The sequence below is a fragment of the Salmo salar genome, chromosome 01 (assembly GCF_965601325.2).
Source record: "Salmo salar chromosome 01, fSalSal1, whole genome shotgun sequence".
In the NCBI taxonomy this organism is placed as follows: Eukaryota; Metazoa; Chordata; class Actinopteri; order Salmoniformes; family Salmonidae; genus Salmo; species Salmo salar.
The window spans coordinates 149,639,814-149,654,636 of NC_138291.1; the positions used below are offsets into that span (position 1 = coordinate 149,639,814).

The following is a 14,823-nucleotide window of genomic DNA, read 5'->3' on the forward strand; positions in this document are numbered from 1 at the left end:
AATATAACTGTTTTCTATTATAGCCCTTGGCAACGCAGACGCTCGTTGGCGCGTACGAGCAGTGTGGGTGCAATAATTGAATAACATATATTTCTACATTTATTTTGCAACGCTCGCGCACGCGACACGAGCGGTGTAGTCAGCCTGTAACGTGATCAGAAATCTTTACAGGCAAGCAAGTCGTAAGAATGAAGATTTGAGTGCGTGCGCGTTCACGCGAAGGGGAGAATTCTAGCAGGGGGGAGCTTTTCGGTACAACACCGTGTTGACATGCTAACTAGTGATAAAGCTATCTGTTCTTGTTAGGTAGCAACATATCTACTTGTTGTAACTAGCTAGCAAGCTAGCTACTTTACAAAAGTTGCGGAGTTCTACGTTGGGAGTCATTTTACAGCTTGCATTGATGGTATCACTTTTCGAGAACTAAATAGTTACATAACAAATAAATACAAAATACTTTACTTGATAGCAGTTTTTCGGACGGAGATCGCTCTCGCGATGTCACCAGCTGTCTAATACCTTAGATACGGATAAAGTGATTGGCAGACGTGACCAGCAGAGACAGTACCATGGATAGTATACAAGTTTTGTTTGGTTTACAGTTTAGTACACTGCGGCGTGTGCCTGTCCAGCTAATGAACACAAAAGTTTGTATTTTAATAACATGTGCAAGAATTGACGTTGCCAAGAAACGGAAATGTGTTCAGAATAAATAAATATACACGTGTAAAAAAATAGCTCCTCCCTCAACAGAGATCGATCTGGAAAACTAAAGTCATAGAGGGCTCTAAATGAAATGCTGCAGATGTGCACGGCTGGATTTTCCTAGTTATGCAGTTGGTCAAATTAATTTGAAATCATGCATTCAATCAATTGATAATCAATATATGACAATACAATTCTAATATTTACATGATCATATCATAATAATGAAATTGGCCATAATTGACCAACTGTATCCAAATAATCCAAATTATTGACCATAATTGGCCAATTGTATTTATAATAAGAAATTAGCTACTGCAACATGTTTAAAATTGAAAGTCATGTTATTCGTAGTGGATGTGTGTACACTCTGTAGGCCAAAAAAGAGTTCTTCAAGATTATTTAATCACGTCTTTATTAATTAAATTCATATTTGCTTTCTTCAAGCCATTTTTCAGTAACACAAAATAAGAAATAATACAAAATAATACAAAAAGAAACTTGGCAGCATTTTGTCTTTTAAGACATTGCAAGAGATGAAACAACAATAAAAAGAAACAGACAATGGTTTTTGAACGTTCGCTTTAGTTGTACTGTAACATGTAGTAGATCAAAATGAAAAAGATTTAATATATGTATATATTTATATATTTATATTGATATAGTAAAAAAAATTAAAGCAGAAATGTCTGTCTCATTAATTCACAATAATCCTCTTAAAGTATTCACACGCAATAGCTTGATATATTTGAATATATATGTACACATAATAAATAAATGATATTTACATCCAAGTACACTGACTTTCTGTCTCTACCAAGAACACAGCAGGACACAACAGAAGTACATAGCAGCAAATGTTGCCCCAAGACAGAGGGTATGTGGGCCTCCATCCCTCTATACTTACACCATCCTCATATAAACCAGTCCTCTAACATTCATTCTTTAAGTCCACTCCTTTCACCCCTCACTTCACAAAGGCATTCTCTAAATTGCCCAGACCCATTAAAAAATATATGTCAACATATACTGTACACACTATAATGTTTAGAATAGTTTCGTATATTGTAAAATGTCCCATACTGCCAAATCTATAAAGGTAGTATATATTGACATATACATCGTTTTTTCAAATAATGGTGGGTCCTGTTCAAACAAGTACACCACACAACTCCATTGCCTCAAAGAATCATTTCTAAAATGCATTACTCTTCCTATAAAGTCTGAATCTCACCATGAGTATCTAACACCAAGTCTGCTGGCTCAGCTACCACCTGCTGCTAGTGATCTTAAATAGACACTTTGCTCAGATAAGCAGCTTCATTGACCAACCTTGCCATGCAAAACAAACTCGCCCATTACCCGATCACTAACATGTCCTTTTCTGTCACTTTAAGAAATATCAATAGAGACCAAAAGCATCTAGAACGTCAACAAATTACAAACTGCTTTTGGCTGTCGCCTACATAGTTTCGAAACGAAGAAAAATGCACAAAAAAAAAGGAGGTCATCCTGGGATTGATCAAGCCATTTTGTGTCAGTTGTCGCCACATGGTGGCCATCCTCAGTCACTGCAGCTACTGACAGCACAGAGAAACCTACATGTACAGCATCACTGGAGAGGTAGGAAACAAAGGGTTTTAAACCCAGCAATGTGCCGTTAATCATTCACAGCTGCAGTTCCATCAAATATTTGGAGATCTCCGATTGGTTTATACAACTGATCCTGTCATGCAATCCTGCCCCTTAGGGTTCTGAAGCCTCATTTACATATCTCAACCAAGCACGCCTCTCACCAGTCCCCCCTTTACCATGATACAATGCAATACACTCCTGAAAAACACATCTCACATCCCTTAAAAACGTCTTCTGTATCCTAACCTTTTGGTTGTGTTTCCTTAGTGATTTGGTGTGGTGGAGTGTTCTTATACCACACATAAAGCCACAGTGGGAGGCTGTGTGGATGGATCTCCCCGTTTACCTGAATCATAGCTGTCTTTACCTCGTTTCTAATCTGTGTACATGACCAATAAACTTTGATTGGATTTTGATTTAACCATGTGAATTAAGCAGAAGTACTGGCCCTGGACCAGTTGCACATGGCATACCATAACCACACATGCCCAACAGTCATGCCTCAAATCTGACACTTACAACATTAGTGTTCAATGTTGTCCTTCAAGCCCCTTTTTGTATATAGGTTGGTAAAACTGTGTTTTATTCAAACTCTCTATCATACATCAGTTATTATGATGTCCTAGACAAAATCTGCAGGACAATTCCCTTGTCTATACTTTTACATTATTTGTTAACTGTAGTAGTAGTATTGGGCTTGATTTAAATAGATTCTACAGGTTTTGTTTTTCAAAACTTTTCACCCACACACTGTCTTGCTCTTTATGATATATGAATATCATGCTAACGACAATGTAACAATAGCTTTTCCAGTAGTGTCTTACTCTTGACTCCAATCTTCACCCCAACCTAAATGTTCATTTGATTGCCTCATATTGTAGACAGCAGATCAATAGATCTAGAAACCTGCATACAAGGGGGCTTGAAGAGCGTCTTTGAATACCACAGTCTAAACTGTTGTTTTTCTCCCCCTTTCCCATTGGTCCTCCATGCCTCTGTCCACCATTCATAGTGCAGTGCGTCCTAGGACCGCCCCGGGGTAGCAGTGAGTAGTATAAGCATTTAGGACTGTACCAAATGAATGCTATTGATACAGGTGCTATGTGGTATGGTTTAATTATTGTAAACGTTTGTATAAACTGAATTTAACTGATCGGCAGTGTTCTGGAGGGCCATATATCTACAGCAAATAGAATCTAGATCTCTGTGGACTCTATCCTCTCCAGACGGGTAGGCACCGGCCAGGGGGGGGCCAGCTGGTGGAGGGCGGGGGGGAGATTCTTGTCCTCGGCGAGGGGAGGTGGGGAGAGAGAGAGGGAGGGTAGGGGGGTGACGGGGGCAGGCAGGGGGATGGGGGCCAGGGACAGTCGGGGTGGTGAGGTGGGCGAGGGGGTGGTGTTGGTTGAGGTGAGCTTGGAGCCCAGCTGGCCTACGCGGAGCTCCAGGGCCTGGTTCTTCTGCAGGGTCTCCACATAGCTGAGCTGCAGCTGGGCCTGGTACTTGAGTACACGCTCCTTCTCGTCCATCCACACGTGGCGCTCCTTCTTGAAAGTGAGGGCCTGCCGCTCACGCTGCTGCCGCTCGAGACGCAGCTCGCCTTGGAGGCGCTCCAGCTGCCGGCGTAGATCCCCCGCTTCCTCCCACTGCTGGTGGGCCTCCTGGCGCTGCTGGTGGATTTCCTGCCGCAATTGAGCCTCTTGAAGCTGGTGGGCCTCCTGGCGCTGGTGGGCCTCCTGGCGCTGGTGGGCCTCCTGGCGCTGAACTTTAGCTTCATCGCTCTGCAAACTCAGTATGGCATCTGGGGGAGGTACAGGAGGTGGAGGCAGGGCTGGGTAGGAGAAGGCAGAGCCCTCAGGCGGGCTGTGTGGGGAGGAAAGCCCCCCTCTGATCCTGGATGCTTCCCTGCTTCCTCCGCCACCCATAGCCTCGATAGCCCTATCCCTCGCACTGAGCTCACCTAGGGCCCGTTTCAGCCCCACCACCTCAGCCTCAAACATGCCCAGCTTGTCCCTCAGCAGAGAGACCTGGAGAGACACAGGGAGGGGAGCAGGAGGGTCAATCAGTAGTTAAAGAAAGAGGAAGTGAGGGTTAATTCACTTGAAGTCCTCACAAGGATAGTATAACAAAGAAAATTCTGAGAAGTGGGGACACTTGCCGGTTCCCACAATGGAAAAAGGCTATTTTAGGCTTAGGGGTTAGGTTTATGGTTACAATTAGGTTTAGGAGTTCGACTTTGAGGTTAAGGTTTAGGGAAAATGGGAATCAATTACTTGGTCAATTACTTGGTCCCCCACACACACAAAAGTGTGTGTGTGTGTGTGTGTGTGGAGTATTATTTGTGTCTTTCAAAGTGTATGTGAATGCCTGTATCTGTATGCATGTGACTGACCCAAGAGCGCAAAACGTGTGGTGCACAGAGCAGAACAACTCTACAAATTATAGCTAGTTTTTCAGGTCTGTTTACCTCGGTCAGCGTCCTCTGCAGCTCCCCTTCGCAGCGCTCCAGCTCCAGGCTCTTGGTGCTGTAAGAGTCCTTGAGGCCTAGCATGGCCTCCTCCCGGTCCCTCAGCTGGGCATTGACCTCCTTCAGCTGGCCCCGCAGGGCCACCATCTCCCCCGCCCGCTGGGTCACCTCCGCCTGGCTCTCCCTCAGCTGCTGCTTCAGCAGGGAGATCTCCCCCGCCTTCTGACACACCTTGAGGGGAGGACGGGGAGGGGGGATGAAAGGTATGAAGATGGTGGAAATAGAGATCAACAAGCATGTCTCTGTCTAATGGATGTGCATGTACAGTATAGGACAGCTATTGCATATTTGATCATTGGTTTTAGACAGTACTGCCTTTTTTCCTTTTTTGGCATGGACATCTAGTAGATGTTATGCTGGGCCCTCACTCATTTCCCTAGTATCCCACACCCAGCCACACACACCACCCCCTTAACCCCCAGGTAGTCCCACCCCCCTATCTCACCTCCCACTTGGTCTCCTCAAGGCGGGGCAGGATGTCGGCCTGCTCTTTCCTGTAGTCCAGGCACTTCCTCTCCAGCTCCTCCTTCTGGGCCAGCAGTGCAGCCATCTCCTCCTGTAGGCGCCGCTTATCCTGCGACAGACGGCTGATCTGGGCCTGCAAGGCACTCTGGGAGCGCTGGGCGCGACGCGTCACCTGGGTAGAAATACTTTTAGTAGAATGGACATTCCCCATTCAAATCAACATTTGGCAGTGGGTATACCGGTGGCAACCATATTGAGTGTACCATTTGGAATGAAATTTGAGAGCAGTGATTAAATAATCTCTTTGCACAGAACTTTACTCTGCATCTCTAAACTGCTCCTTTAAGCTCATTATTTGCCTTTTCTCAGTGTTTTTCCATGCAGCCATGGCTAATGCTATATGATATTGCGTATAGCCTACCACCCCACAATCTGTGAACTGAGGAGCCATTCTATTCTTTTAATATACAGTATATTCTGCAATTGTAATATCTATCTATTGTAGTTGTGTGGTCACCTGCTGCAGGCGTGAGGCATAGTTCTGCCGCAGCTCGTCCATCTGGCGCTCCCACACGCGCTGCTTCTCCTCAAACACCTGGACGATGGCCGCCTCGCTCTGGTCCAGGTTACGGCGCATGTGGAGAACCTTGCGGAGGGGAGGAGGAAGGGAACTCTGGTGTAATTAACGTGTATTGTGAGCTGCTCATATTTCCATCCACTGCAGGAGGTGTTGATGGTTATTTCACAAAATGGCTGACATCCATTATCAAGGTAAGTGAATGAGGACCAGTTACTGCCCCACTAGTCTTTCATATTTCTTTGTACTTCTCATATGCAATGTCAATGAGTGTTGAATATCAATTGATAGCATTTTAGGTGTTCCACTATGTCTCCTTGTATTGCATTGCATTGTATCTTCACCCACAAACTGCCACCAATGTGTACCACTCCAATATCACATATCGCTACTTCCAAAACCCTCAGTACTTGAATACCTTGCACTACTATTTCAGACCCAAGGCCTAACGTATCTTACCTACTTGACCATCAGCTAACAAGAATACAGTTGTCCACTCAGCGAGTGTCAGGCACACCCAATGGTTTTAACGGTTTATTCTTAAGCCATAGACCGTATTATGTACACAGTAAAATCACTGGTACAGTTACCCATACCCTCTACAGGTCATGCAAACTCCTCAAATAACAGATTTTTGTGATTACACTCCTCTCCATATGTACTTGGACAGTGACGCTAAAATTGTACATTTGGCTCTATACTACTCCAGCATTTTAGATTTGAGATCAAATGTTTTATATGAGGCGACAGTACAGAATGTCACCTTTTATTCAAGGGCATTTACATACACATACATTTTACAGTTTAGAAATGAAAGCACTTGTATCTAGTCCCCCCCATTTGAGGAAGTATTTTGGAAAAGTATTTGGACAAATTAACTTGAAGTGTATTAAGGTAGTCAAAAGTTTAGTATTTGGTCCCATATTCGTAGCACGCAATGACTACATCAAGCTCGTGACTCGTTGGATACATTTGCAGTTTGTTTTAGTTGTGTTATATTTTGCCCAATAGGAACAGAATGGTGACTTGAGTAATTTTCTTTCTAAGTGAAAGATGTTTTCTGAACACTTCTAATTAATCCTGATAATGCCATCATGAATAAGGATGAGTAATAAGGTTACAGAGGCTACAACAAAACATGCTACCTCTCAACATTGGGGCTATACTGGCATCAACATTGGGCGTTTTATATATTATATTATTTTTTGCAAATGTTAGAATTGTTCTTCCACTTAAACAGAGTATTTTGTGTAGATCGTTGACAAAAAAAATAATTAAATCCATTTTAATCCAACTTTGTGGAAAAAGTCCATCAATGGGTGTGAATACTTTCTGAAGGCACTGTTTAGGTATAAAAAGAGCCGAAAGTTTGCACTTTCATAAAGATTTTGTCAAAAATGGTTTGTGATACAAATGTAAAAAGCATGTTAAACATCCTTCCTCCCAATAAAGTTTTTATGTGAGAATTCCCAGAACAATCTGAGATACCAAAAATGTTTTCGGGCCATGCTGGCGTGGAATAGCCCCATTACCAATAACAGGGGAGGTTAGCATTTTTTTGTGGATATGATCTTTGAGCCTCTAGCCTCATTTTTCACAATTCATTCATGATTATCCATAATCATGTTAGCATCCACATTAATGTAGAAGTGTTCAGAAATATCTATTCTTACTCACAATGAAAGTGACTCCAAAATGACACAATACATTATTCACCATCCATTTCCTATTGGGTGAAATACAATCCCAAAAACACAACCGAAACAAACTGCAAATACATGTAAAGAGTTTGTGGGTCACAAGCTTGATGTAGTCATTGAGTGCAAGGAATATGGGACCAAATACTAAACTTTTGAATACTTTAATACACTTGAAGTGAATTTATCCAAATACTTATGATTTACTTAAATGGGAAGGTTAGATAAATAAAGTGCATTTATTTCTAAACAGTAAAACAGATATGTAAGAAATTACCCTCAAAAAGCTGAAATTCTGCACTATCACCTCATATGAAACATTTGCTCTCAAATACAAAATGGTGGCGTATAGAGCCAAATGTTAAAGTTTTGCTTCACTCTCAAAAATACATATGGATGGGAGTGTATATAAAATAACTGTATTCACTGTGCTATAGTTGTGATAATTTGTTCCCATTTGTTTGTTACTTCCAATATAATCTCTTAAGACTCCTTCCTTCTTAAACCCCCAGTAGTATTCATCCTCTCCCTTTTCATCCCTCCCTCTTTCTTTCCTAATCTCCCTCGCTCTCCTCACCTCTTGCTCTCTCTCCCATAGCCGGTCCTCCAGGTCCTGGATGACGTCATCAGAGGAGGGAGAGGGGCGGAGCGGTGCGGGGGCGTCACTCAGGTGGCTGAGCCTCTGATAGGACAAGGAGCTCTTCCCGGAGGAAGAGCGACCACTATCCGAGGCGCTCAGTCCGTTCTGGTATCCACTATTACCGCCGCTACCGCTAATGCCACCAGGCTTGTCCAACTTCTCCAGGGCCCCCGTGGCCCCCAGGTGGTTGATGTGGCTGGTAGAGGCACTCAGGGGACCCAGGACAGGCGGAGGCCCGTAGCCTGAGCCAGCATAGGTGGGCAGGCTGGTTAGAGAATTCCTCCCTGAGTCGGACAGGCTCCCCTGGCCTCCGCCCCTGCTGCCGCCCCCTCCTCCGCCTCTGGTACCTCCACCCCGGCTGCCAGGGCTGTCTGTGTCTCTGAGGGGTCCTGTTACACTGGGACCCCCACCACCTCCAGACCCTCCTCCGGCGCTGCGGCCCACTCCTCCGGTTTGGGGGGGGCACACCAGATTCTGCATGGAGTGGAAGCTCTTGGGTACCACAGGCTTAAAGGCCGACGGGCGGACCAATCCATCGTTGTTCTGGATGGGGGAGGAAGGCAGATGGTATTGGTGGTGAAATATAACGCGAGGATTGTACAACATACATTATCTGACAATTAGGTTTACAGGGATTATGAATATTCTGCTATATGTATAATTACTTAAACAACCAGCATACTGAAGCTAAATGTGAATTTGTGATCTTAAATTCCCTGATTACAAGGGGGATTCATCTTATTTACTATAGTTTATTAATATACCGGTACACAAACTATATGTAGATATACATGTACCAGACATTTTCAGAAATGTAATATAGTGTACAGTAATAGCTAAGGCTAATGTTATTACAGTGCATGGAGGAGTTGACAGGAGAGCAGATCATATTTCATGTAAACAACTCCCTGTCATAAATGGACAACACTGATGTACAGCCGGTAGGTAACAAAGTACAGTACATGAATTTACGACAGTTTTTTATTGCCTGCACCATAACATACACATGCCTGTATGTACAAAATACACAACACACACTTTCAACATGAACCCTCATACTCAACCTACAGCCTGTATTTGGACAGACACACACACACACACACACACACACACACACACACACACACACACACACACACACACACACACAGTGACCCACCTGAACCTGCTCCATCTTCCCAGAGATGGGGAGGATGTTGGGGGGGTTGTTATGGTTATCCAGCTTGGCTGCGCTGGCGCCCGCCTCCTTGTACTGAGCCAGCTGTTGGCTACTGTTCTTATCATTGTTCAGCACGTTGTTGCCACAAATATCCAAACTCACCGCCCCTTTTGGCACCTCTCTACCCCCATCACGCCCATCCCTCTGGTCCCGCCCATCACGCCGCCCGCCTCCATTCAGAAACACTGCATTGGCCACCTGCCTCTCACTGTTACCCGCCGCTGCCGCACGGCTCCCATTGGAAATGCCCCTATTGCCATTGGAGACATGTCTGTTGCCGTTGTTATGGACGGGGGCCCTCTCTCTCTCTTTCCCCTCGCAGAGCGGCGGAGGACGCTCGCTGCCGTAGTAAGTAGAAGGGTTCTCGACAGTGGCAAAGCTGCGTTCGTCCGCCGTAGTCCCCTTAGCATGGGTCAGGGGAGGAGGTTGCTGAGAGGACCTCTCGATGCTGTAACTCCTATCTTCCAAGCTCCTGCCCCTGTGGGTGGAGTTGGAGGTGGAGGAGGAAGAGGGGGGTGGTGGGGGGGCGCGAGGCAGGCTGTTCTGCTGGGTGGTGCGGGTGCCCACGCTCCGCATGGCGATCTCCTGCTGCTGTTGCTGCTGACCAGAGGTGGTGGTGGTCGAGGAGGATTCCCCGCTGGCCACACTGCCCATGCCCTGGGGGCGCCCCCCCTCACGCAGCACCCCGTGCTCCACACGCGCTATGATGGAGGGCAGGGAGGCAGCACCTGCCAACACACACTGCAGGACACACAGAGACAGGGACAGGGGAGAGAGGGGGAGAAAGGGTTCATTAGGAGTAAGGTACACACTGTAAGTAACAGAATTACTTAATAACTATAGACGACATACAGACACAAGGAAGAGAGTAAAGGGGTTGACATAATAAAGTAGACACACACACATTTATTTAGTGACCATACACACATGATCTATAGAGTGAGACATACTGTATTGTAGGATATGACTGTTGATTCATATCTTTGCACTAAGCTAAAAGTGCCATAGGCCTATACGTCAGCCCTGCCATTTTCTCATGGGACACTGATACAGTGGGTGAGGTCATCCTTTCGCCCCCTCCTTACTTCTCTCCACCCGTGCTCTCCCCCCTCACCATAGCAATGAGTTCCCAATTCCCTGTTCCCTCCTCTCCTTCTCTTTCTGTTTCTCTGAGATAGGAGTCATACATACTATACACCCTGCAAAAGCTATTTAGGTGATTCAAACTCTTTTAAGAACAAGGTTACTTTGACACTAATTGAGATTTCTTGAGCATTCAAATATGATGTAGAATTTTTGTTTACAAAAATAAGTACATTGAATGTATGATTGAAGTATGAATTAGAGTACTTATTTCAGTATGCTTCCCCTTATACGGTTACTCCTTATTCCACATCATATCAACATTCACATATGCAACAATAATGAAAGCACATCTCATGTAAAATGTAAAAACTGTTGATATTAAAGGGATAACAAATAGCCTAGCCAATGCAAATGTTTATCAAGTTCAATCAAATCCTAAAAAATATTAACTACATTCTACATGAACAGGTTGTACCTCAATTACAGATCCTGAATATACAACCATAGAAGGGAAGGTTACTCTGCTCTCTGCTCACACAACTTCCTGGTCTTGTTCCTTTCTCTCACCATCTCACACTCTACTTTGTGATTGGTTAGCAGAGCAGGTCTTTTGCACACCTGATATATTTGTATGTTAACCCCTTGCCTTCTGCACACACACACACACACACACACACACACACACACGCGTGCACAGTTGTTCCCCCTGTGCCAATGATAATGACAAAAACCCATCTTCTTTATCAAACCTCTAATGGAAGGAAAAACATGGGAGACAATCGTCAATACTTCATTGAAAATAAGGCCATGCACAGTTTTGTGCATATAAAGACAGTACATCATGTCCTTGTATGTATCAGTGAGTGCAATAAGGAACACATATTTGTATTATATCCCTGTCACTGAACCACACCCACAGGGAGCACTATCTGATTACTCACTAGAATATCTATCTCTGATTGAACATTGACCTAAAGGTAATATGTGAATTTATAGTCCATTATACCAAGTGTAGCCTACTACTCCTATCTGAGCAAAGATGCAGTCAAACCTTTGTGTGAATTCTCTCTCTCTCCATCCTCTCTCCCCATTGTCTCTTCATGCCTGAAGCCAAGCCTGTGCAAATGAAGATACTATGCTTCTATGTTACTTTGCTATAATAAGGTGAGTATTGACATTCCATCTCAGGTAGGACATGAGAACAGATTGGGATGTGAACAGGGGAGTACTGAATCCTTAGGATGAGGTGCTGTGTCCAAAACGGCATACGGTACGATACTGCCTCGGGCCAGCAGAGGGCCCTGTTCCAGTGTTGGCTGAGCTGTGGCACGTGCCTACACTCGCCTCACTGCCACAGTTACACACTCCTAGGCATTACATCATCGGCTCCATGCTTCAAATAGAGAGCGCGCACACACAGGCAGGCACTCTCTCTGGTGCGCGCTCCCCCATCCTTCTCACACTTCCACACATACCTCATTAAGGGAGTCTTCTCAATCTAATCTCCTGTGTTGACATGCAGTATGAGATAATTACTATATTAATAGTTGTAGCCTACACAGCAGTAATACATTTTCTTCCCATATTTTCACTACATTGTCCATACATAGACCCCTATATACACCTCAAATGCAAACAAACTGCCCCCGAACGGTGACCGCTGCTATCCCACTACACACACTTCATTCAAGGCCTGAAATAGGCCAGGCGTAGAAGTCCCGCAGAGCAGTCACATTGAGTACAGAGGTAACCACTGCACTATGGACAATATTAAATAATAGGCCTATTTTATCAGAGCTCCCTTGCCATTACCAGCATATTAAAACTGACATGCTAGCTCACACTTCTAGTCCATACATATCCTCATAATAAGCTTTATATCATGTCAATAATACAGTATTTGCTACATATATGTTTGGTAGTGATGTAGGCCTACAAATCAGCCTATTGCACGTCCATGCAATGTATTCCAAGTCTATTCCTTTTAAGTACCAAGGTTGGTCTAAATTCTACTGTAGGCCATTTGCTCTTGGTCTGTCCATTTAAACATTATTTTTGCAGCCGCTACAACCTCCCCATCACCACAGTGATGTGCATAGGCTGTCAGCTGACGCGGCAATGCTAGAGCACAATGGTGAAATGTTACTCGCTTCTCCATACCAGTGAAAAAGACCTGACCCAGCCACTAAAGGCAAGAAGAACGAGATAATTAGCATGATCTATTCTATCCGTTTTTCTTTTCATTCACGCAATACATAATGCGTGTGTGGGTCACGCAAAGCGCTCTACTCCACTCGCAGCTCTCTCTCCGTGGGGGGAATCGGAAAGGAGCGAGCTCGAGAAAACATCAGCATCCGCTACAACCTCTCGCTTGCGCCTCACGGATTCCCATCTTTACTTTCAATCCAACGAGCAATATTAAAATACACGGTCTCTCTCTCTCTCTCCATCGCGCTCTCCACTTATCTCTCTGCCACAACAACCTTTGAATCACCCCAAATCCAACATGGAAAGCAGCAGGATAATGGATTGGCAATGCGGTGAATGACGATAAATATAGAAAAACGCAGGTGTAGATTGTGCGCGTATTTCTCTATGGAAATGAAAGAGCGCTCGGCTCCATCACTTCATAGCTGAGAACAGCTCCGCACTTACTATTAGCGGCAGAAGCAGCACAGACAACGCCGAATGAAGCCGAATTACGTCGCCCCACTGCTCCTCGGCGAGCTGTCCGATTCCGGGTTCGCAGATAGGGACGTTGGAGTGGCAGTAGGCCTATAGCCTACTCGTGTGGCTCTGGTCGGGGAGACTGCAACCGCTATTGCCCGTAGCGGATATCGGGTGATGGAGACAGCGAGAGGATGCGTGTATCAGCTGTGTCACACACCCACCTCCGCCCCGCCCCTTCTGATAGAGCACAGCACCGCCCCCTTCCCAGACCCGCGCCTGCGCCCACACAAAGGTGTGAATTCTTCCTCCACCTTAGAATAGCACACAATGTATTGATTCTGTTCCACACAGAATACGTATGCAACTGCCGGAAAATGGGGACCCCTGTCAATCCTACAGCATGTCTCTCTGTTTCTATCACTATGTATGCATCTGCACATTATATTCTGTATTTATTCCTTTGAGTACTGCACAACTGAATTACACATGACCGGGCAGGTTGAGTGTGTGTGTGTGTAGCTTGGACTTCAGTTCTTAGTACCAAGGGCAAGCGAGGCCTTGGGCAAACATGATGCCCAGTTCCCAGGGGCAGAGAAAGCAGAGCTGGCTGTGTAGGTGAGGAACTGGAGCCTGAAATCAGCCTCACTCAGGACTAATCGAGAGAGAGACAGAGACAGATTGCAGAAAGAGACGAGAGAGAGCATAGAGCAGGGAAAGAGGGCAGAGCGAAAGAGAAACAGACAATGTTGAAGCTATAGCAGGAGCTGAATCGAACTGTTAACTTGTCTGGAATGGAATATTTGGTGCTGGTCATAAAGCCAAAAGACACCATCTCCCATAAGAGATAAAGTTGACAAGAAGTCATCTGCCTAAAATGACCACTCCAACGACAAAAATAAGGATAGGAGAGAGAGATGAGTAGATGGATAAGTATGACATAGGAAGGACTCTGTCCTATTTTCTAAAACTGACTGGGTTTACCAAAATCAAATACATGCATGGCGTTCAAAATCACGGAGCTCACACACATAGGCCTTTATATGGATACAAAAACATTACAACATACTTTCCCTGCAAAACACATCTATCCTTTCATTGCATATGAGAGTTGCAGGTTTTATTTGGAGTAAATCAGGAATTCCAATGTCAAGAAATGTGTGACTCGATTCCCACTCATAATGCTGTCTTCATACACACTCCACTGTGTGCACAATCATACACACTACAACCACTCTTCTACACATAACCCCGTCAACACGATTAGAAAACAGCCATGGTCCTTCACACCAACACTGAACTGCACACAAGCCACTCCAACACAATTCACACGCACGCAACTCGCTTTGCCAGTCGTAGAAGGATACACACGACCGTCAAGAGACTAAAAACACACATACACACTCTCTGAGCCAGGTTGGCAGAGAAAACAATTAATACTTACATGGTACATACACACGCACTAAAGCAAATATGACCGTTGTCGCCACGTACATGGTGATCCACACCCACCCTGGACATTAAAACACAAATGTATTCACATTTCATGCTGTACTGACCTACTACACATAAACATAACACGGGATCAGATAGGCTACACAGGGACCG

The 14,823-nt window shown here is 44.8% G+C and overlaps 1 protein-coding gene across 1 annotated transcript; it reads right to left on the bottom strand.

Annotated features, from left to right (window-relative positions):
• Positions 1–1,103: 1,103 nt before the first annotated feature.
• lzts3a (leucine zipper, putative tumor suppressor family member 3a) lies at positions 1,104–13,421 on the bottom strand. Its single transcript, XM_045700751.2, has 7 exons — positions 13,204–13,421; positions 9,403–10,203; positions 8,181–8,786; positions 5,847–5,975; positions 5,310–5,501; positions 4,805–5,035; positions 1,104–4,364 (listed from the first exon to the last, which is right to left on the bottom strand). Exons 2-7 carry the CDS (start codon positions 10,114–10,116, stop codon positions 3,537–3,539), a joined length of 2,700 nt encoding a protein of 899 aa, XP_045556707.2. The 5' UTR covers positions 10,117–10,203; positions 13,204–13,421; the 3' UTR covers positions 1,104–3,536.
• Positions 13,422–14,823: the final 1,402 nt, after the last annotated feature.

What these genes read in the sequence shown, in the direction of transcription:
- lzts3a (XM_045700751.2), bottom strand. Translation starts at nt 10,116, where the DNA reads ATGGGCAGTGTGGCCAGCGGGGAATCCTCCTCGACCACCACCACCTCT. An exon ending in GGAAGATGGAGCAGGTTCAG is followed by an intron (nt 8,787 to 9,402) that starts GTGGGTCACTGT and finishes TCCCCCATCCAG; the next exon opens with AACAACGATGGATTGGTCCG. An exon ending in ATGCCTCACGCCTGCAGCAG is followed by an intron (nt 5,502 to 5,846) that starts GTGACCACACAA and finishes ATTTCTACCCAG; the next exon opens with GTGACGCGTCGCGCCCAGCG.